This window comes from Puma concolor, chromosome A2 (genome assembly GCF_028749965.1).
Source record: "Puma concolor isolate L17-30 chromosome A2, mPumCon1.1.hap2, whole genome shotgun sequence".
NCBI classification, from domain to species: domain Eukaryota; kingdom Metazoa; phylum Chordata; class Mammalia; order Carnivora; family Felidae; genus Puma; species Puma concolor.
In genome coordinates this window covers 108646079-108668742 of record NC_141668.1, presented here as the reverse complement: position 1 = coordinate 108668742, position 22664 = coordinate 108646079, and the positions used below count along the sequence as shown (strand labels likewise).

General features: G+C 58.6%; 1 protein-coding gene across 1 annotated transcript in view; it reads left to right on the top strand.

Moving 5' to 3' along the window:
- The window catches only part of ADCY1 (adenylate cyclase 1), a 113993-nt gene that overhangs the window by 53523 nt on the left and 37806 nt on the right, over window positions 1–22664 (top strand). Inside the window, exons 6-11 of the mRNA XM_086697148.1 lie at window positions 3217–3375; window positions 5650–5791; window positions 6785–6940; window positions 17051–17245; window positions 17417–17514; window positions 18534–18618. Coding sequence (XP_086553274.1) covers window positions 3217–3375; window positions 5650–5791; window positions 6785–6940; window positions 17051–17245; window positions 17417–17514; window positions 18534–18618 — 835 coding nt within the window. The remainder of the gene's footprint in view (window positions 1–3216; window positions 3376–5649; window positions 5792–6784; window positions 6941–17050; window positions 17246–17416; window positions 17515–18533; window positions 18619–22664) is intronic.

The window sequence follows — 22664 nt, the reverse complement described above, 5'->3', positions numbered from 1 at the left end:
TCACGAGTCCCGATGTGGAGGTGGGGGCCCGGGCCCTCACCCTGGGTGGTGGGCACAGCTCCCGGGGCCGGGGGCTCTCCCCGCAGGCCGGCCCTTGCACTCTGCTGGCTCCCCAGCCACTGGGACATTGACTTACCCCCCGCCCAGAAAAGGGGGCCGGCTCAGTGAGTGGGGTGCGGAGACTCCTCTGCAAGGTCCCCTCCGGCTCCAGAGCGTCTGGATTCTGTGTGCCTCCAGCAGCGGGCGATTGTGCACTCACGTGGGGTAGCCCCGTCTGTCACAGGCCTCAGCACATCATGTGCCAGACCAGAAGCAGGCCAGGGGCCGTGTTGCTATTAGACGTAACACAGACGTGGCTGCGTGTTTGGTTTGCGGTATTGGGTCAGGGGAAGCGAGCGGCCTGTGCTCTGCCTTCTGGGACCCATGCTGGAGCTGGCGGGGCTGTGTGGTCCTCGGGGCGCCGACGCCCATGTAACCAGGTCGGAGCTGGGCTCCGGAGGGAAGGTGCCTCCGATGGTCCTGGAGGCCCCTGGCTATCTCTGTGCCTGGCCAGCGTGTCTCAGGGAGACAGTTCCTGACGCACGATCTGTTGAGAAGCGCCTGCCCAGGTGCCTGAACGTTTGCTGACACAGAACTCAGGTGTTTGAGGCAGAACCTTCTGGAAGAGGGGAGAGACAGAGCCCACCAGTGGGGTGTCTGGGCTGCAGACTTTGGTTGGAGGCTGGCGGCATGCTGCACGCTACATGTGGCTGCCAGACAGGGTCCCCATGCCCTTTGTCCCTTCCCGGCTGCAGAGGGCGCAAATGCTGAAAACGCACAGAAACACCATTTGCAAATTTTCTTACTCATCTTTCCCTACGTTCTTTTCTTTTTGCAAATTTCAAAAAAAAAAAAACTACCCCAAATTTTAATCTTATCTTTTTTTTGTTTTGTCTCAGTGCCTCTAGGTAGAGGTTGGCAAATGACTGAAAAAAATTATAATTAAGAGAAAAATATGTTTCATATGTGTAAAACTAAATAGGTGTTGAAGACACATCCACAGTCAGACTTCTAAGTAACCCTTTGAACGGTCTGTGGCACACGGACTTCTGAATGCGCCCGTGAACACCTCTGGTTCTGGGGGACGAACCCTTGGTGGACGCGGTGGGCAGCGGTGGGCCCCCGACGGGAGGTGGGTCCAGGATTGCATGAGGCCCCTTGGGGGCAGGGTGGCCCAGCTGGCGGGAACCTGGCGGGAGCGGCGGGCAGTCTGCACATGGAAGTCGGGGCCATGGCAAGCTGGGCCCAGGGGGCACCGTCCTCGGGCGGGGTGGTTTCGGCAAGAGGAATGGGCATCTGAAGGCCCCACGTTGGGACCCCCAGCAGTGGCGTGGAGCATCCTGAGTCCTCGTGGACCCTCTCCCGTGTCTCCACCCACACCTGCACCTGCCAGAGTAGGAGTTAGCAGGCCGTGGCCGTGGCCTTGAGCCTGGAGGCACCAGGGTAGCTCGGCTGCTGTCAGAGCCTGTTGGCACTCGTTCAGCCCCTCCCTGGATTGCACACAGGGAAACTGAGGCTCAGAGAGGGCAGTGGTTGGTGTGGTCATAGTTGCTGGGCCGGTGGGATTTCCCTAGAAATCCTGGTGTCTCCCAGTGTGGGCTCTGCTCCCATCCCCTCCCCATGAGGAGTGGCTGCCTTGCCTGTGTGAGGTTCTGAGAGCCAAAGCCTCCGGACCTCGTCCTCCCCAGGACGCAGTCAGTGTCCTGTCCGTATGTTCTGGACAGAACACCTTTGTTTCATTGTTGAAGCCCCTTGTCTTCCTTTAGGGTTTTTATTTCAGATGTTTTAAGAGCCCAGGCACCCCCTCGTCTCTGGTGATTTGGGTCAGCCTGCCGGGAGGTCAGGGTGTGGCTGGGAACAGTCTCTGATGGACCCTGTTGTACTGGCGCCAGTGATGAGCCCTCAGGGACTGGGGGTGCAGGTCTGGGAGGGCTTCCTGGAGACTGCATCTCGGCTGGGCCAGCTCGTGTTTGGGACAAGGCGGTGCACATGAATTGGCTCCAGCGTCAAAGCAGGAAGCGGAGTTTTCGTTGAGCTTATGGGGGTCTGCACGTGGCTGGGCCGCAGGGTACCTTCCGCTGGAAGGGGGCAGAGGGTGGGTTGTCTGGTGGAGCCGGCCTTAGGGTGGCGGCCGGTCTCCCTTCCCCCTCGTGATAGGCATCGTAGCCATGGGACCCTCGTGTCCTGCACCTCGGCTTGGCCTCCTGGCCCTTCTTGGTTGGGCTTGGCCGCTGACCTGGGAGGCCTGTCGGGCACACCTGCCTGGGGGTCACTGCGGACACTGCCCTGTCCCTCCTGTGCAGCCCACTTCTGTCCCTGGGAGCCCACCAGACAGCCTGCTCTTGCCTCCTCAGTGGCATGGTTTAGAGTTTTCCTTAATAACACAACTTCTGCCCGTTGGGGAAGTCAGAACGAGGAAAACAGCACCGGAGGGCGTCAGCACAGCCACACGTCCCCTTTGCCTGGACAAAGTGTGTCATGTGCCTCCTGTGTCTGACTGTGGTGGCACGTCCAGGGGCTGGGAAATGGGGTGGGACACCCCCCTGGATCCCCCCATGGCTGCAGGGAACCCCTTCTCCCACAGAGCGTCCTGCAGGGTCGCCCTGCTGTGGCTGCCGACCATAGGCCATCTCCCCTGGGCACCGTGGGGATGCACACTGTCCTGTGTTCTTCAGCCAGGGGTGACCTGCGCCCCGGGACCTGCCGAATGATTCCATGTCCACATGTGTGTCGAGGCCCACTTTCCATCCCGTATAGTTTGCTTGGGGGTCGGGCCACGACTTTGGAGTGACAGCCTCTCCACAGGCCAGGTCTGGAGCTTGGGGTCAAACCCCAGCTGTCCCCCAGGGCGCTTGGGCCACGGAGACTGTCAGATGCTCCTGGCCGGTCATCACCCTGGCCTCTGGGTCAGCGGGTCACAGAGCGGATCGGGGGCTCTGATCTGAGGTCCCAGGCTTGCTTGCCTTCAGGGGCTGCCCTGGGTGGGAAGGGGGCAGGGGGCGACGTGGACACAGTGTGGGGTGCGCGGTGGCTGGGGGGCTGAGGGGCCCTGGCCACCTGGGGCCCTGCCCGGGGGTCAGGCTAAGGTCAGGAGACCCCGTGCTCTCACCTGGCCGGGCTCCCCTGTGCGTGTGTGGACAAGGGCCCAGCCCCATGCCCGTGACTCGTCTGTTGCAGGTCTGTGGCCGAGGCCACTGAGGTGGACCTGAACATGCGCGTGGGGCTGCACACAGGCAGGGTCCTCTGCGGGGTCCTGGGCCTGCGCAAGTGGCAGTACGACGTGTGGTCCAATGACGTGACCCTGGCCAACGTCATGGAGGCGGCTGGCCTACCTGGGTGAGTCGGGGCGAGGCGGTGTGCTGTGGGGGGGTGGCGAGGGCAGGGGCGCGGGTGCTGGTCTGTGCTGGGCCTCCGGGACCCCCCGGCCTCCACGGGAAGTCGGTCCTGGCCGGAGAGCAGGCCTGATGCCTGGCCACCTGCTGGCGGTTCCGTTCCCTGCGCTCACTGAGGAAGGGAGGTGCCGTGGCCTCAGAGGCCTTCCGCGCTCACACGGACTTCCTCCTGGCACCATGGTGTGCTTCGCGTGGTCCCTGCCCTGTGGCTGCTCCGCTACGGTGGCCTCCCCTGCCCAATGAGGCCCACAGCCAAGGCAAGAGTGGGGTTCTCCCTCCCCCCGCTCAGCGGCAGCCACGGGAGAAGGGCCGCCAGGCACAGCTATGTGCCACCAGGGCTCACGTGGCCCCCACGCTGGAGTGAGCGTTAGCCACCCTCGCACCTGTGCTGGCCGTGCAGTGTCTGTTCCTGAGCTCCCGGCCGTGTGTGCCTCCAGGGCTCTGCCCCTCCCCTGTCCCTCACTGCCTGCCCTCTGCCTGCCCCAGAGACCTGGTTCCTGGGGACACATCTTTCTCCTTCCCTCCTGGACAGACTGTGGGGGACACACAGCACCCGCCTGACACTGAGGCCTTTCCAAGTGTGCTCAGAGATGATTGTCATCTGTGAGCCTGGCCGTCCCTGAGCACCTCTCCCGTGGACCATCACAGCCCCCAATTGACCTATCCCTCCCCGCCCCCCCGTCTACCCATTCAGCAAACACGCCGTCCACCACGGGGTGTTCAGAGAGCGTGACTAGACTCGGATGGGTGGGTGGACGGACGGGTGGGTGGACGGATGGGTGGGTGGACGGACAGGTAGGTGTATCTTGTCACTGCATGGCTTTCATTTCACGCTGAGACCCCTGAGGCTGGGTTCCTGGGCCCCTTCCCAAACTGGACCCCCTGAGCAGTCGCCCTAAAGGGGCCAGGGCCAGGCAGGGGTGGAACCGGAGGAGGCCAAACACACCCACTCTTCACGTGCATCTCCTGTCTAAAACCGACCCTTTATACCTGCTGCCTGGTACTGTGGCCAATTCCCCGAGTTGATGCGCGAGGTGCTCGCTCCAGGCTGCCCTGGAGCAGACAGCGCTGGGTCCTGAGTAAACTCCCCGAGCCCAGCGGGCCCTAGGGGAAGCACAGTCACCTGTGTCTTCCCTGGCTCCAGGATCAGGGGGGCCTCCAGGCCCGGACCCTATGTCCCCTTGCCCCTGCCGTCTGGGATAGTCACACGCATAGCTGGGCCTCTGATCCCACAGGACTGAGACAGTGGGTGCTGGCATCCCAGCCCTGCTCGCGTCCTGGGAGGGAGCTTCTGGGGCTGACGCTCTCTCACCACAGACATGGGGCGAGTGAGCACCCGGGGCCAGTGGCAGGCAGTGCTCGCTGGTGAAGGTGGGGCCTTGTCTCACTGGCCTTGCGGCCCCGGGCTGGCCAGGCCTCCCGTTTGTCCCCAGGCCACATCCCAGCTGGGACCCGCGGGGGCCTCCACTCCCACCACATGCTTGCACCCGAGACCCCCTCTTTCCAGAGCCTGGAGCGCTCTGCACTGAGAGCAGTTGCTGAGATTTCTGTGACCCGGGGGACCCTCAGCTCAGTGACTGTGTGCAGCTCCCGTCTCTGCTATGGATGGAGGACCCTGAATGTAGGATGCTCCCCTGCCTCTCCAGAGACCCTTGCTGCTTGGCTGTCCCTGTGCAGTTCTGGGCCAGGCTGGCGGGTGACAGAGTCCCTCGCAGCGGTGAGGACTCTCACCCTGCTTGAATGCCCTGGTCCCTGCAGGAAATCAAGGAGACATGGTGGTTTGAGGACCACTTTGCACACTGGGGAATTTGCTTTTCTCCGCAGACCCCAACGCTCAGGTCTCTGGGAGGCACTGGGGCTGAGGGGTTCTGGGGCTGCTATGGGTTTTCAGGCTCACGGTTCTGCTCCAGGGCGGGTGTGGGGAGGCATCGACTACGGATTCTCCTTCTCGCCACAAAATGTGCCGGGATGAGTGTGAACGCTCCATCTGGTGTGGGGACAGTGAGACTGGGCAGGGCCAGAGGTCTCAGGGACACTCTGCTTCTCCCCTCACCCCACTGCTGTCTTCCGTCCTGCTGAAGGTTCTTATCGTCCCTGTGGCTAGGCTCCCGCCCCCTCCCTTCCCCGGTGACCTGCGTGTGACATGTGTGACTCAGCGAGCCTGACCGCTTCTCCTGCACGTGCCTGTACTCAGGGACGCCTCTGCTGTGTTTTGCAGGAAGGTCCACATCACGAAGACGACCCTAGCGTGCCTGAACGGGGACTATGAGGTGGAGCCGGGTCACGGACACGAGAGGAACAGTTTTTTGAAAGCTCACAACATCGAGACCTTCTTCATCGTGCCGTCACATCGGCGGAAGGTGGGCGCCAGGACCCTCCTGCGTGGACACAGACAGGATGGCGTGCCCACCCCCTGGGCCAGGCCTTCGGGGTGGGGGGAGGGGTGTGAGGGGAGGGGTGCGTGGGGGGGCATGGGGTGTGTGTGGGGCAGGGGCTGTGAGCTCCTAGACCCTCCGTCAGATCGCAGGGTCCTCTCGGGGGCTGGGCCTCCTGCAGCCTCCCTCCTCACCTCCCTGGTCCTTTACTACCTCTCCTGGAAAACAGGTGGGGGTGGGGGGTACGCTGAGGGGTGCTGTGCTCACAGGAGGATCGTGTGGGGCACTTGAGGTCACTGTGTCCAAGGAAGCTGATCTGGATATGATTAGAGGTGACCTGTTCCTTTTAGGGCTCAGGTGAGAGGTTCGGGGCACAAGTGGGGGGCTCAGGACACAGGTGAGGGTGCAGGGCACAGGTGGCCCCAGCTCTCCTTCGGGACATAAGCGTGTCATATGTGGGGGACAGCTTCAAGCTTCGCTGTCGTGGTATGCCCACAGATCAGGGCTCTGCAGTCCCTGAGATGCAGCAGTCCCTGTAGCCTGGGGACCATGGGTGGGGGTGGCCCTGGGCCAGGACAGGCTGGGCTTGCGAAGAAGGGGAGAGAGTGGCAGCTGCCAGCAGGGCCTGGAGGAGGGCCAGGTGAGGGGTTAGCACTGGGCCCCAGGGGGGTGGGAGTGGAGGGTGGTCTCTGAGGGGCAGGGACCATGGGGGTCGGCATGTGTGGTCCTTAACCAGGCTTCTGGGGTCTCCCCCTGGCCTGGCCCCACAGCTGTCCGCTGTTCTGCCCCTGGATGCCGGCTTCACTCTGGTTTTCTGAGGCCGTGGGTGCGGCTCTGTGCTGTGGGACCTGGTGCCGGTTCTGTTCACTTGTTTGGTCCCCATGATCTCCTGGAGTGTTCCCGTCTCGTTCATGCTCCAGGCTGGAGGGGCAGCACGGGTGTCCTCACCGGGTTTCTTTGTGCCACGTGTCGGCACAGATATTTCCAGGGCTGATCCTCTCTGACATAAAACCAGCCAAGAGGATGAAGTTCAAGACCGTGTGCTACCTGCTCGTGCAGCTGATGCACTGTCGGAAGATGTTCAAGGCAGAGATCCCGTTCTCTAACGTCCTGACGTGTGAGGACGACGACAAGGTAGGGGCCGCCATGACGTGTGAGGACGATGACAGGGCAGGGGCACCATGACGTGTGAGGACGATGAGGTAGGGGGTGCCATGACGCGGGAGGATGGCGACAAGGCAGGGGGCGCCCAGATGTGGGAGGATGATGACAAGGCAGGGGACGCCATGACATGTGAGGATGACGATAAGGCGAGGGGGCTGTCATGACGTGTGAGGACAACAAGGCAGGGCCGCCAGCGCTGGTCCCTGAGCAGGTGCACTTTGGCCGGGTCAGCCCTGGCCTTTTCCGCTTCACAACCTTGTAAATGCCGTTCAGGGCTGGGCTGCTTTTGCTTTCCTGCAAAAATCTTTCTGGTATCTTGTATTTTTATTTACTTATTTACTCTTGCAGTTTGGTTTTCCATGTGTGTATCGGGAAATTCGTGCTCAGACCCCAGCCTCTGGCTGAACCCGCCCTCTGGATACTTGCGCATGTCAGATGTTCTGTTGGGAGGTCTGGCCGTGGCCTGCGAGCCGGGGGACCGTCAGACAGGCCAACCCTCCACGGGGAGCGCCTCTGGCTGCCCCTCCTGTCCCAGGCCTCCCGCTTTGCCTGCACGCTTCTCCGTGGTGGAGTCCTCTAGCGGATGGAAGGTGGCCTCCCCTTGGGTGTCCCTGCTGTGCGGCCTGGCTGCCAGGATTTTCCACCTTTCCTCTCAGCTTGGTCAGAGCCATCTTTGGGTTTTCTGGTCTCCTGCTGGGTTGTGGGGTGCTGCTCTGCAGGCGTCCCCACATCCACTCAGCCACACGGGCCTTGTGTTTCAGGGGGCGGGGGCCAGGGGCCGTGTCCCCGGAGCCCCGGAGGAGCCTGGTCTGCCACCCCTTCCCAAGCGGCTCTGAGTCTCGCCCTCCTGTGTCCTCGTGTCCTGGCGCCCTGCCACCATTGCTCTGTTGGTGACCGATTTCCATCTCCCGAGAGCGCACTGCGCCCCTCGCTCCCGGTTTCCCTGCCGTGTGGGTTTTGTGCGTTAGAAGGGATTCCATCCCTGCTTTTGGGGGAGAAGCTGCTGGCTGGGACTCCTGGGGGTTTGTTGCCTCCAAGGATTTTTTGTGGTTTTGCTGGTGAGCTCGTATTTGTGAGAATGTTGCCGGAAACCCCTGGACAGCTTTGCTGGTGGTGAATTCCATCAAGAGCGGCCTTCCCTCTGCCAGGTACCCGGATGGGCTTCACGTGCCTGGCAGGTGTGTGCACGTGTTCCTGGGGGGACCCCTCTGTGCAGAGCCGGGTCGAAGGTCACGTTCCTCGCCGTCCCCTGTGCGAGGTCTCTCCACGTCAGTGTTTGCTGTGGGGCCTGTGGAGGCACAGGCTTCCGTTAGAACTGTGACCTCACAGCCCACCCCGCTCAGGCCCCTCTTTGCTACGATTGCCCTGTGAAGATGATGGGCTCTAGAAACTCCAAGTCTCCGGCAGCAGAGGTGTGTCAGGTACCTGCCTGGCCTGGGCTTCTGAGTCCTGACGTCCTCCCGCGATTTCCTTTTCTCACAGCTTCTTGTGCATTTGGAAGTGCGTGCGTGAGTGTGCATATATGTATGCACGTGCGTGAGTTTCTGTGCACGCATAGGTGTGTCCGTGTGTATGCACATGTGTGTGTTTTCATACGTGTGTTTGCCTGCGTGCACATGTATACGAGTGACTGTGCGTGCACGTGTGTGTTTGCATGTGTGTACCCAGGTGTGTGCGTGTGTGTGTGCACATGCATGCATAGTGTGAGTTTGTGTGTGTGCATGTATAGGTGTGTGCATGTGTGTGCACGTGTGTGTGCATTTCCATATATGTGTGTGTGTGAGTTGGCCTGTGTGCACATGCATACAAGTGAGTTTATGTGCACGTGCATGTGTGTTTGCGTGTGTGCACAGGTGTGTACATGTCTGTGATTTTGCACATGCATGTGTATGTGTGTGTGTTTCTGTGTGCATGTGCGTGTGAGTGTGCATGTGTACATGTGAGTTTGTGTGCAGTGTAGTTTGCATGTGTGCATATGTGTGCATGTGTGCACACATGTGAGCACGTGTGTGCATATGTGTGCATACAAACGCACATGTGAGCACATGTGTGCGTGCATATGTGTGCATGCGTGTGAGTGTGAATATGCATGTGCATATATGTGTGCACGTGTGTGAGTTTGTGTGTGTGTGTATTCATGGTCTCTTCCCTCACTGTCACTTGGAGTTGCCGCTGGATTGCTCACCCTGCGTCCTCTCCTCCCTCTGGGAGCAGCAAGCCAGGCCTGGTTTCTGCCTGTCCCCAGGCCCCCGAATCCCGGCCCAGCCCCCGACACCCGGAATCTCCAGAGTGCAGGACGCCTCATGGATGCTGCCTTCAGACTCTGGTCCTTCATTTGTGTTTGCCGGGACAGAAGGTCCTGGCCCTCTAGCCTCCCACCTTGGGGGACACCTGCTGCCTCACTCTGTGCAGGCATGTGCTCCGGCCGCCGTCCCTGTCACCTCGCCCTTCACCCCAGGGTCCGAGGCCGAGTTCCACAACCACTGTGCAGTTTCAAGGCTCCCCGTCTGCACACAGCTCCCCAGCCCGAGAGGGTCTCCCTGTGCCCCCGGTGAGCTGCCGGCCGGTGCATCAGATTTGACCACCTGTGTGTCCTGGACCCCGAGCTTCGGCCCCACATCTGGCCCCTCCCTCCAGCCAGCGCTTCCGGCCTCTGGCCCAGGTGGCTCCCCTGCTGGGGGCATGGAGGGACAGGCAGGTAGCTGGCTGGGGCCCGCGGTTCCCCTTCGTCCCTCTGCCTCACGGTTAGTGACAGCAGGCCCCAACGGGGGAACAGTAGTGTCTGCCCCACGGGAGGCCCTCGGGGGGTTGATGCGGGGCTGTGACAAGGCACGTGGTTCCTAAGGACGGGGTGGAGAGGTGCAGAGGCAGGGCTGGCCCGCCAGCAGGGGCCCCTAGTGAGGACTGTGAGCGACCACCCAGTGACCTGCAAGGCCGGCCCTTCCGCTGGCGGCCGCTGTCTCCACTGGCCCCCCTGGCCCCACTGGCCCCACTGGCCCCAGAGCCTGCCTCCCCGTTGGGATGAAGTCCCTCACTGGCCCCATCTTCTGCTCATCCGTGTCCAGGCCTGACTCCTGTGCTGGTGCCACGATGCAGATGGCAGATGTTGAATTTCAATATCTCCCGAAGTGACCCGTTGTGGTTTTGTCCCCGACTCACACGGTGAGAGGTTGCACGGGACCCTCCTGTGTCTCCAGGATGCCGAGAAGCTGCCCCTCACTGTCTGTGCCACGCGGTCTGGGTGCCCGAGCTGTGCACTCGGCCCGTGCCTGCCCTCTGCTCTCTGCCTGGGACAGCGATGGCCCCCGTCTCTGCCACCACAGCCACGCATGCGCCTCTTTTGTGGCTTTCAGTGGTTGTAGGCGGGGTTGCCCGTCAGACCAGGGCACCATCGCCATGAGCCGCTCACCCCTGAGCACCCCGGCTCAGGCAGGTGCCCATGGACCGTGGTCAGGTCTCAGGCCGGGCCTGCCATCTGGGGTCAGCCGCAGGGCATCAGGAAAGCCAGTTGAGTGTGGCCTTCATTTCTCAAGCCTCGGCAAGGACAGTTTGGAGAGCGGGCATGGGGTTTGTCACCCGGGACTCTCATCGGACCGAGCACCCCTGACTGCCTGGCCCCAGAGTTCTGTGGCCTCAGCGCCCCCGTCCCTGGCGTGTCCAGCCAGGCCCACAGGCATCAGCGTGGCAATCAGCAAACATATTCCCTGGGGTCCTGGGCAAGCAAGGCGCGTTGCGTGGACCCTACGATGTCCCTAGTGAGAGAGGAGGCAGCAGCTTTATAGCAACACGCTTCACAGTTATAAAGAAAAGGGTAAATTCCTGGTAAGCACGAAGAGAGGAAAAGGATGGACGGAGAAGTGCGAGTCTGAGCACTTCTGCGGGACGTCCTTTAGTCAGGACCCCAAGTCCATGGTGGGGCCTCTTCCCAGCCAGGGTCACTGGCCTGCAGGGCTCTGACATGGCTCCCGGCCTGTGTAGCTCTGACGTGGCCCCTGGCCCATGTGGCTCTGATGTGGCTTCCGGCCTGTGTGGCTCTGATGTGGCTCCTGGCCCACGTGGCTCTGACGTGGCTTCTGGCCTGTGTGGCTCTCATGTGGCCCCCTGGCCTGCATGGCTCTGATGGTGGCCTCTGGTGTCCAGGCAGCTCAGCTGCTGCTTTGTGGAGGCCGTGGGCACCCAGGCCCCAGAGGGAGAATCCCTCCAGTTCCCAAGATGACCGGTCACTTCTAGAAGGTTGTCTCTGAAGTGGTGTCTTAAGTTCGGGGCCTGTGGGGAGAGCATGCGGGGAGGGAGAGTGGGGTATGGGCTGGGAGGGGCTGACGCTGGGCAGGGCCAGTTCTCAGCCCACAATGTCCGGGGTGTCAGCCTGAGAGGAAACCGACACCCAGCTTGTGCTTCACGGGTGGGAGACGTTTCCGTCGTCTGCGCTGCTCACCTGAGGGGAGCTGGGCGTCCACGCTGGGTGTCCACGCGGGGCGTCCATGCGGGGCATCCACGCTGGGTGTCCATGCCGGGCCCCAGGGGTGCACTCCTACCTGGCCCCGGCCAGGTGACCGTCCTTCCTGCCCCGCCTCACCACCCACGCCCCCAGCAGCCGCATCCCAGAGGAGCGGGGGTCCAGCGGGAACGGAGGGGCAGGGGGACCCCAGCCCCCGGGAATGCTACCTCACACATGTGGGCTTCCACGTGGACTGGGGCTCCTGACCCGCCCGCTGGTGGCAGTGGGGGACCTGCCGAGGACGGTGAGAGCCAGCTTGAGTACTCCATCGGGGGGACACGCTTCCAGCTCTTCACGGGCGTGAACATTCCGGATCCTCACGACCATCTGCTGTCGTCATTTCACAGACCGGGAAGCTGGAGCACAGAGAGGTTAAGCGGCCCACCTGGGGATGCACGGCCCTTGGTTTTCAGGTCTCTGCACTCGAGCCACTGTCATTCCCTTTGGCAGGTTAAGGGAGAGGCTCAGACAGCCAAACTCCACGTTGAAACGAGAAACAAGTTTTGTCTTAGCCTTGATGTTGATCTGTTTTCCAAGGAAGTACGTGCTTGTTGTGGGTAGCAGAGAAAAGCATGCAAAGAGGGGAGTGGCACCGGCTCAGGTCCTGCCCCATTCAAGGAGCTGTGGGTCAGGGGTCGGGGCCTGGGGGTCAGGGTGCAGCGGGCGCTCTGCACGCAGGTGTCCTGCAGGACCTCACGAGCCTGCCCAGGGTCCCGAGTGAGGACGACCCTGGCCCCCAGAACTCAGTCCTGCCCCCTTTGCCTCTGCAGACGTGGGCAGGTGGGCTCAGCTAATCCTCCCGAAACAGCCGAGGTCAGGGGGCCGTGCTCTGCCTGCCATTCTCTGCGCGCCGGACCCTCATAGGAGCTGAGGGCTCTCAGGTGGTGGGTGTGGTGGGTGCACGGATGCGTCAGGTCCGGGGGACAGCGCGTTCACGGGGGCCAGTTCAGGATCGTGGGCCCTCTGGCCCTGCTCGCCGGTGGGTTTTCCTGGGCTTGTTCCCGGGCCCAGGGAGGCAGGGGCCGTGGAACCGGAAAGAACACACTCGCAGCCTGGCATTGGCGCAAACATCAGTGGCTTGCGGGCAACGGGTTTCTGTCCTTACTTACTTTACGTTTCCACAGCTCTCCGGAAGTCAAGGTGATGCACTGCACGGACCCCCCACGTGTCAGCTGTGGCATCAAGCTGCCCACGCACACACACAGCCTCTGGGGCCCTCAGCGGCCTCCCTCGCGGTCGTGTCTCACCTAGCTCCCGTGTGGGGAATGGACTTGGGTGGGTGGTGTGTGTGGCTCTGCTCCGTCCTGTCCTGGTGGCCGCACTCAGGATACGGAACGTTTCCATCACCGCCACGGTCCCCCTTCTGCTGCGGTCATGCCGCCACCCCCAGCCCCGGCTCCGCTGAGTCTTCTCCATTCCAGTGACCATCACTTGGGAATGTCATACACGTGGAATCCCTTGGTCTGCGCCCTGTGAACTTGGCTGTTTCTTCACTCAGCACAAAGCCCTGGGGTGTCTCCAGGCTGACCCTGTGTCAGCAGCTCCCCCCCTTCCGTGGCCGGCTGGCATTCCACGGTGTGGATGGACCGCCGTTGGCTTGACCACTCTTGTTGAAGGACTTTCTGGTTGTTTCCGGCTTTGGCCACGACAAATAAAACTGTAGTGAGTTCTCATGTTGAGAGTCCTGTGTGGATGCGAATGCTCCTTTTCTGGGAGGGATGCCCAGCCATGCGTCAGGGTACACAGGATGGGTCTTGTTTTGTTTTCTTTTTTTGAGAAACTGCCCACCCATTTTCTGGATTGACTGCCCCACCTCACATTCCCACCAGCCTCGTACGGGATCCCGCTTCTCTGTGTCGTCGCCTGCACTCGATGCTGCCGCTATTGTTTTTTAATTTTGGCTGACCTAGTAAGTGTATAGTGACATGTCACGATTTTATTTTGCATTTCCCTGGTGGCTAATGATGCCGACCATCTTTCTAGGGGCTTATTTTCTTTAAAAAAATTTTTTTAGATGTTTTATTTATTTGAGAGAGAGAGGGAGAGAGAAAGCATGGGAGGGACAGAGAGAGAGAGGGAGACACAGAATCCAAAGCAGGCTCCAGGCTCTGAGCTGTCAGCACAAAGCCTGACGCGGGGCTCGAACCCACGAACCAGGAGATCACGACCTGAGCCAAAGTCGGATGCTTAACTGACTGAGCCACCCAGGTGCTCTTCCAGGGGCTTATTTTTTATCCGTGTTTTCTCTTCTGTTTTGGTGAAATGTCTGCTTTCTGATTGGATTGATTTTTTGGTGCTGTTGTCTTGTTTTTTCACCTGTGTACAGCATCTTTCACAGGACAGGCATTGTAAACTTTGAAGATGTCCAGGTTACCGATATTTTTTTTTTTATGAGCTGTGTTTTTGGTGTCCTAAGAGCCGTCTATGTAGCCCAAACCCCGAAGATTTTAACATTTCTTTTAAGAGTTTATACTTACCAGTAAACCTTGGTTTGTGAGCATAATTTGTTCCAGAAACATGCTTGTAATCCAAAGCACTTGTACATCAAAGTAAATTTCCCTGGAAGAAATAACGGAAACTCAGATGATTCATTCCACAACCCAAAAATATTCATACAAAAATGATTACAATACTGTAACATGATACAAAATAATAAAGAAAATATAGAATATAAAGAAAAATAAGTTAACCTGCACTTACTTCTGAAAACCTGGTGGCTTGTGTGAGGGAGACGAGAGAGGAGGGTTACTGTGTAGGACGACTTTCACAATCACTAATGGAATCACTGCTGTCTATTGGTCCCATGGGATCTTCTTCTGCATGGGGGCCCTTGTATACGCTCACATGGATGTTGACTACAGTGCAGTATTAATAAACTCTCGTCATAGACTGTATTTACTGTAACTGGTAATAAGGCAGTGGAGGAAAGGGTCTCTGTCCGCAGGCAGCCTGAGCTAGAATGAAGCAAAGCGTTCCTAAGCTCACTCTTGTATGGAAAAGCAAAGGACGGTCCACAGGTGCTTTGAAGTGACAGAAAAGACACCAGTGCCAGTTGTGGGCACCTTCCAACGTGCTGAAAAATCACTGATTTCTGCCAAACACCACAGCCTGAGACCGAGCATCCGAGCCTGGGAGATGATCGCCCACAATCCTGCAGAGAGAGACAAGGACCATTGGCTCAGTTGTGATCACGTGTCATTCAGTGTCATGTTCGACTCATGTTGCAAGACATCACTTGCTTATCAAGTTAAAATTCTTAGAAATGTTTGCTCGTCTTACAGAACCCTCGCAGAACAAGTTACAATCCAAGGTTTTACTGTGTATGTTTTATAGTTAATCCTGTGATCCATTTTGAGTTAGTTTTTTTTTTTTTTTTATAAGGTATGAGGTTTAGGTCAAGATTTACTTTTTTGCTTATGGACGTCCATTTGGTCCAGCACCATTTGTTGAAAAGACAGTTTTTCTTCCGTTGAATTGCTTTTGGATTTTAGTCAAAAACCCTTGACCATACTTATAGGAAGCTGCTTCTGGGCTGTCTGGTCTGTTCCACAGACCTTTGTGTCTGGCCCTCCACCAACACCATACCATCCCAAGTAATGTAGTTACACAATCAGTCTTCATGTTGGGCCGAGTGGTGTCTTTCACTATATTATTTTTAAGACAAATGAGCTATTCTAGCCTCTTTGCTTTCTGTTTAATATTTAGAAAAAGCTTGTCTATCCATAAAAAAGTTCCTGTTAGGATTTTGATAAAATTATGTTAAGCCTGTGTACATCAATCTGAGGAGAATTGGTATCTTCACTGTGTTGTGTCTTCTAATCCCCAAGCACGCGTTTCTCCATTTATTGAGATCTTTAATCTCCTTCATCATCAGCATTATATAGTTTTCAGCATACGTATTGTGTTTGTGTTTTGTTAGATTTGTACCTACTTCATTTTTCTCTGTGATTATGAATGGTCCTGAATTTTAATTTCGTCTTCACGTGCTGATTACTGGTATTAAAGAAATACTTTCTTTATGTTCATCTTGTATCTAGTGATCTTGTGGAATTCATTTGTTTTCCTCCCCTTGGAACTTTCTATGTAGACCATCATGTCACTTATCATAAGGATAGTTTCGTTTCTCTCTTTCTAATAAGTTTGTCTTTATTTTCTTTTCTTGCCCTATTGCACTGGATGGGGTTTCTAGTACTGTGGTGAAACTCCGTTTTTCACCAGCGAGTATGACGCTGGCTGTCAATATTCTGTAGATCTTCCTCATCAGGTTGGAGAAGTTCCCCTCCCTCCCTAGTGTTCTGATCATGTTTATCAAGAATGGGTATCGAACTTTGTCAAAATGCCTTTTGTGCGTCAATTCATACAACCATGGGTTTTTTTATATGGTGGTTAATTGGGTGTTAATGTGATATGTTGCATTCGTGTACAAATATGTAAATAGCCTTGTGTCTCTGGATGTGGTCACGGTGTGTACTTCTATTCATATTGTGCTGAATTCTATTAGCTACTATTTTGTTAAGAATTTTTGCATCAGTATTGAGAGAGATGGCCTGTGGTGTTCCTTTTTTGTACTGTCTTGGTCTGGTTGTGTTATCAGGACAATACTGACCTTGTGAAGTGAGTTGGAAGGTGTTGCCTCTTCTGTTTTCTGGAAGAGATTGTATAGAGTTAGTGTTAGTTCTCATTTAAATAGTTAGGTGAGGGGCGCCTGGGTGGCGCAGTCGGTTAAGCGTCCGACTTCAGCCAGGTCACGATCTCACGGTCCGTGAGTTCGAGCCCCGCGTCAGGCTCTGGGCTGATGACTCGGAGCCTGGAGCCTGTTTCCGATTCTGTGTCTCCCTCTCTCTCTGCCCCTCCCCCGTTCATGCTCTGTCTCTGTCTGTCCCATAAATAAATAAAAACGTTGAAAAAAAAATTAAAAAAAAAAAAATAAATAGTTAGGAGAATTCTCCAGTGAAATCATCTGGGCCTGGAGATTAATTTTTCAGGAATTTTGAAGCTATGAATTGAATTTCTTTAGTAATTACAGGGCCAGTCTAACAGTGTTTCATGTCAGGTGAGTTGTGGTAGTATATGTGTGTTTGGAGTAGTTCACTGATCTAAGTTGTCAACTTAATTGTGTACCACTGTTCAAAGTATTTCCTTCTTGCCCTTTTGGCATCTTCAAGGCCTGTAGTTGAATCGCATTTTTTTTCCTGAATCTGTTAGTGTCTTTCTCTCTTTTCCTTTGTCATGCCTGCTACAGACTTTTCAGTTTTACTGATATTTTTAAAGAACCAATTTCTGTTCTATTACCCTGTGCTGGGTACTGCCTCTCATCCCCCCCTCACCCCATCCACACGGCTGCCACATACACATCGTGTGACCCCATTTGCGGACACGGAGCCCCAGCGCCGACGCTGAGCTAAGTCCCCTGGCATCTCGGGCGCCAGCCGGCAGTGGAACCGTGACTGCATCTCAGGCCCCCAGCCCCGGGCCCCCAGACTCTGCAGCGGGCGAGCACATGGGCCCGAGGGGGTGAGAGAGCTTTCTCTTCAACACGAGGAGGATTTGTTGACGTTTCTTTCTCTCCCCGACGGCCGCAGCGGAGGGCACTGAGAACCGCGTCGGAGAAACTGCGAAACCGCTCGTCGTTCTCCGCAAACGCCGTCTACACCACCCCGGGCACACGCGTCAACAGGTACATTGGCCGCCTCCTGGAAGCGCGCCAGACGGAGCTGGAGATGGCGGACCTGGACTTCTTCACCCTCAAGTACAAGCAGGCTGAGCGGGAGCGCAAGGTAGGTGACCGGGACCTCAGGAGCGCGGGGGATCCCGGAGGCCCCTCGGCCGTGGCCGCCCGCATTCGCTCTTCCGGACGCGGCCGCGGTTCCCAGGGGGGCACCCTCGGGAGGACCCCGCGTGTCTCCTGGAAGCCGCAGCCACCAATGGCGGGTCTCTGTGTCTCCTAGTATCACCAGCTCCAGGACGAGTATTTTACCAGCGCCGTCGTTCTGGCCCTCGTCCTGGCTGCCTTGTTCGGCCTCGTCTACCTGCTCATCATCCCACAGTGAGTGTCGGGGGCACGGCGGCCGGAGGACAGGGGCACGGGGGCTCCCTCCTTCTCCGCTGGTTACTCTCCCGCGGTCCCGGCCACAGCCAGCTGTCCATTTGCCCAGTGGCCGGCTGTGTGAGGCCCCGACGCACATGTGCGGGACGCTTGCTCTGTTTCTAATGTTTAACTGAGCCAGTCCTGGGACGCCGTGTATTTTCAGCATCTCCATGCACACACGTGCACCCTCAACTTCAGGACAGGTTTTGAGGGAGGAAATGCAGCTGGGTTTCCAGGCGTGGGTCATTTCAGACACGTTAGAATGAGATAGCGGGCTCTAGGGAGGAAGAAAGAGGTAGCAGCAGAGCGGCATCTGGGCTGCTGAGTCACAGTGAGTCTGGTAGGGCTGTTTCTTGGCGGGGACGATACATCTGTCTCCCAGATGGAGCATTTTCTTTTTTTTCTTCTGTTTAAAAAAATTGTTTTTATACATTTATTTATTTTTGATAGAAAGAGACAGAGCACAAGTGGGAGAGGGGCAAGACACAGAATCTGAAGCAGGCTCCATGCTCTGAGCTGTCAGCACAGAGCCCGACACGGGGCTTGAACCCACAAACCGCGAGATCATGACCTGAGCTGAAGTCGGATGCTTAACCGACTGAGCCACCCAGGCGCCCCTCAGACGGAGCACTTTCTTAATGAGCCCTCCCAAGGGCAGTAGTCCCCTTAGAGTTTCCAGAAAGCACATGGGAGCCGCCCCATCTCCAGACACCGTGAGCGAGGTGACCTCCCGATGGCCCTGCCTGGGGATCAAGCCTTTTCTAGAAGAGCCGCTCCCAGATGAACTCCAGTCAGAGGGCAGTGCCCGGCGGCCAGCCCTTCGTGAGAGAGGACCTCTCGGCGGGTCCAGGGCCGACGGAAGCTGGGGTGGAGGCGGGAAGGGAGCTGGTGGGGTGGGGGCTAGGGGAGACTCCCAGGCAGCCAGTGGGCACACGGCACCTGCTCCAGCCACGGTGACCCTGCATCCTCTGCCCTAGGAACCTGGTCCTCCTGCTGCTGCTGGCCTTCTGTATCTGCTTCCTGGTGGCCTGCGTCCTGTATCTGCACGTCACCCGGGTCCAGGTGTGTGTGTGTGTGTCGTGTCCTGTGTGTGGCCTCCGCCTGACCCCCTCTGGAGTAGCAGGAGCTCACGAAGCCCCGTCGTGGGCTGGGCGCTACCGGGAGTTCTGGGAGCACCTTGGGGACACGGGGCAGGTGGTCTGTAGTGTTGGAGTGAGGGACACCCGTGAGCGCCTTCTCCTGAGTGGAGAGTCCAGAGCAGGAGGCTGGCGGTCTGTTGTGCGCTCATGTGGTAGTTGGGGTTCTCTGTTGGCTTTGCTGTTGTGACTTTTAAGGCAGGCCTGGGTTGGCGCCCTGAGCGGCCATGCTCCCAGGGGGGCGCTGGGTCCCAGCCCCACGGTGGCCTCCAGGCCTCATCTCCACGCCCCCCATTTCCCTGTCACCCCGCAGCTACGGCGGCAGACCCAGTGTTAGCTTTGCGTGATTGTGGGAAACAGCAACTTTGTGAAAAACTAAATTCGGTTTTATTCACTTAGCTGCGTTGCTATGCATAGGTAACTTCCTTGTTTTTAACTGGGAAAATTATACTTACCTAAACCATGTTTCTGGCTTTTTCATCTTCATAGACGGAGTGACACTTGCACTCCAAGGAAGACAGCTTAGTCACGTGATTGGCTTCTATGGCCTGCTGTGCCCTCCGGGGAGCTGGGAGCCGGTGTGGGTGGACACTTGCTCCTGGCAGAGGCGGCCTCAGGTCTCCAGCCGGATGCGTGTGGATTCAGAGTCTGCCAGGCCGTGGGCGGCCCTGTGCTAGTTCTGAGCATTCCCGCCGGGGCATGGCCCAGAGATGGGTAGGGGGGCATAGAGACAGGATCAGAAGGCCAGTTTTCAGAAGAGCAATTTAGCCCTTTGCGTTTGAGCAAACGTCTCTGGGATCAGGTGTTCGTGTGGAGTGCAGGCCTTTGTGCGGGGGCCGTAAGGGACGATACTTTACAAGAGACAAAATCGCCAGCTACGTACAGGTCTCGGGTGACAAAGGGAATTTGCTGCCTCACATACTCAAACGCCCGAGAGAGGAGGGAGGGCCCAGGCTGGTTTTCTCCGGGGACTCCGTTCTGCCACCAAGACCCAGGCTCTGGGCCCTCCTGCCCGTGGGGCCGGCCTTCCTCGGGGCGTGTCGTGGACAGCCGGCTCTGTGCTCACCCAGCAGCACAGGGTTGGGAGGAGGCCTGGCGTCCCCTCAAAACCCGGCAGCCTCCCTCCCAGCTCCCTGGCCTCTGGCAGGCAGAGCCCCTGGGAAGCTGCATGTGCACACGGGGGCGTCGGTGCCCCTGCCGGGCGGAAGGGATTCAGCCTTCTCCCTGGCCGGGTCTCTGCCCCTGGTGGAGCCTGGCATCTGCAGCCAGAGAGCAGAGAAGGTGGAAGTAAAGCAGCTGGTGGGCGGGCACACCTTCCCCATCTTACTGCTTGGGGACCTCTGCCCCACCCGGTCCCTGCCCCCACTGCCCGGTCCCCGCTGCTCCCTGCTTCCAGGGTCTCATGTCTGTCCTCTCAGCCCATTGACAGGTGACCACAGCCTCCGAGGGGCGGGGGCAGGGGCGGCCAGCTGGCTCTGCACTCCAGGCACCATGAGGCCACGAAAGGGAAGGTGCCTGTGGGCTTTGTCGGGGGTTCCTTCAGTCCGACTGTCAGCAGGTCCGGCTTGGACGGTTGTGGGACTGTCACCACAGTTCCCAGTAGCCTGTCCCCAGTCTTGCCTGTGGCCGTCCCCACACCAGCCCGGGCATGTGGCGTCCTCCCAGCCCTCCTGCTTCCCTTCTGCCACCTGCTGGCCATACAGACCTGGTGTGGGTGACCCGGGCCCCAGTAGTCTTTGCCGAGTAACGGGTCCGCCCCTGGTAAAGCCAGTCACAGCTGCCACCCGCCACCACAGGATGCCATGTGGTCGAGGGACGCTGCCTCCTCACTGGCCTGGGGCTCGAGGGAGAAAGCATGGGGACCACTGGTGCCCATCACAAACGTACCAGATACGTATTAGTCTGAACATCTTTTTCTCTCTTTATATAACCAACGGTAAGAGAATTTTGCTATTTTGACAAATGTTTTTAAGGGTCTTGGGACAATCAACAGGATTGCTCCCTGCGTGGTTTCACACGGTGTTGTCCACAGCCCCGTGGCACACGGCTCTGAGAGAGCTACCACACCGTCGGCACCACAGCCGATGCTTTTCACTGTCTGTAAAGCCTCTGCTTTGGGGTCGCAGGGTCACGGTCAGGCCGGCGGGATACCCCAGCACATAGCCATTGCCACGCTCGTTTCTGGGGAGAGATGGGAGGGTGAGACATCGTGCATGTCTGTGGGCGGAGTTTCCATGGAAGCATGTGGGCGGGGAAGGCAAATCCACACGCAGAGCAACTCCCCTGGGACAACGGAGGGAGGACAGCGAATCCTGCTGCCGCGGGAGGGGCCCCAGGTGAGGTCGGCAGTGTCACTTGGTCAGTGAGGGGGCTGCCAGCCTCGACACTCATCCCCAGAACCCTCCCCCGTGTCTCCCGTCAGAAGGGCGCCGTGCTGGGGCTCCCCGTTGATCTCTGCGGTGGCCGTAGTCAGGTTGGCCCTCGTGAGCGGAAGTCCGTGTTCCTGGGCGTCACCTCCATCCCTGCCACGGTGGCCACTGTGTCCGCGAGCCCATAGGGCGATAGCTGGGGTGACTGGGGAGGGAGGCTGACCAGTGTCCACAGAATGGGTGGTCTCACCTGCTTGGTTAGCACACTCCTTGTCTGCCACATCCCGCGCCGACTGGTATTCACATGGGACACCGGTGTTGCCCGCCCACCGATACGGGTCTTCCCGCATGTGTCTGCCCCACCGGTGACTTCCTGTCACAGTGTTCCAGCCATACCTCTTCCCGGACCATCCAGCCAGACATTGGCCGGGGCCCCCGAATCGCCGAATGATTGCACACGTGGCCGTCACTCCCTCCAAGCCAGGTGCCCAGCCGGGCGCCGCCTGACATCCACGAGCAGCAGTATCTGCTGTTCCTCTGTCGGCCGACGTACACTATCCGTGAGGCCAAGGGGTAGCTGGAGCGTGGACCGCGGCCTCTGGGCCGCTTCTCTGTGTGATTTACGTGCATACCACGGCCTGCTGGGCCCCGTCGTGGCCATGCCTCTCCCATGGATGACGGAGCGTTGCTGTGCACGCCCGGCTTCAGGGCCTGGAGGGTCAGCCAGCACCCGGCTCAGGTCCTGCGGCCCCTTGCTGGCCCGTGGCCAAGTGGCGAGTCCCCACAAGGCCCAGGAGCAGGACGCGGGTGTCTCCAGAGAACGGCTGGACTTTGCTGCGAACCCCGTGCAGAACCCGAGCTGCGGTTCACAGGTCTGGGCGGCCAGCAGCGCCAGGGGTCCGACTCACAGTGAGCTCACGAGCGGAGGGGGCCTGTGAGTCAGCGTTAGCCGTGCTCTTGCCTCTGGTGGGTCTCGAAGTCCGCAGGGTGAGCAGTGGGGGGGGGGGGGGGGGAGGTGCCTGTCAGGTGGGCGAGGAGGACGCAGCGGGGTCCTGTGAGTGTGAGCTGGTGGGGACCTGCGTCCCTATTCTCAGGCAGCTGGGGCAGCGATCCTGAAGTAGGGCCCAGGAGAAAGGTGACAAAGAGTGACTAGGTCACACAAAGCCGCAGTGTCGGCCCACATCATGGCCCCGGTGTGGTTTCCTGGCCCGGTGAGGCAGCGTGCCAAGTCCTGTGGCCCCTTGGCGTGGGTTTTGTGGAAAGATGCGATCTCTGCAGTGGCAACGTTGGGGCGGGGTCAGTGCTTGGAGCGGCTGAGCACCCACTCTGCTGGGGAAGCGTACCATGGCCGCCCACGGTGTGGACTGTGTCACGGGAGGTCACGTGGTGCCCAGGAGGGCAGGTGACTGAGACCCAGCTGTGGCGGCTTGCTGGTGCTCTCATTTCCACGGAATGGCATGTGGCATGGCGCATAGCTGGTGGGAAACAAAGCTAGAAGTGCCGAATGAGTGGATCCGTGACTCCGTGAATTCCGTCCATAAATAAACCACTGCGTGAGTGGTCACAGCTCGCCGAGCGTGGTATCGGGTCAATAGAGCTCAAA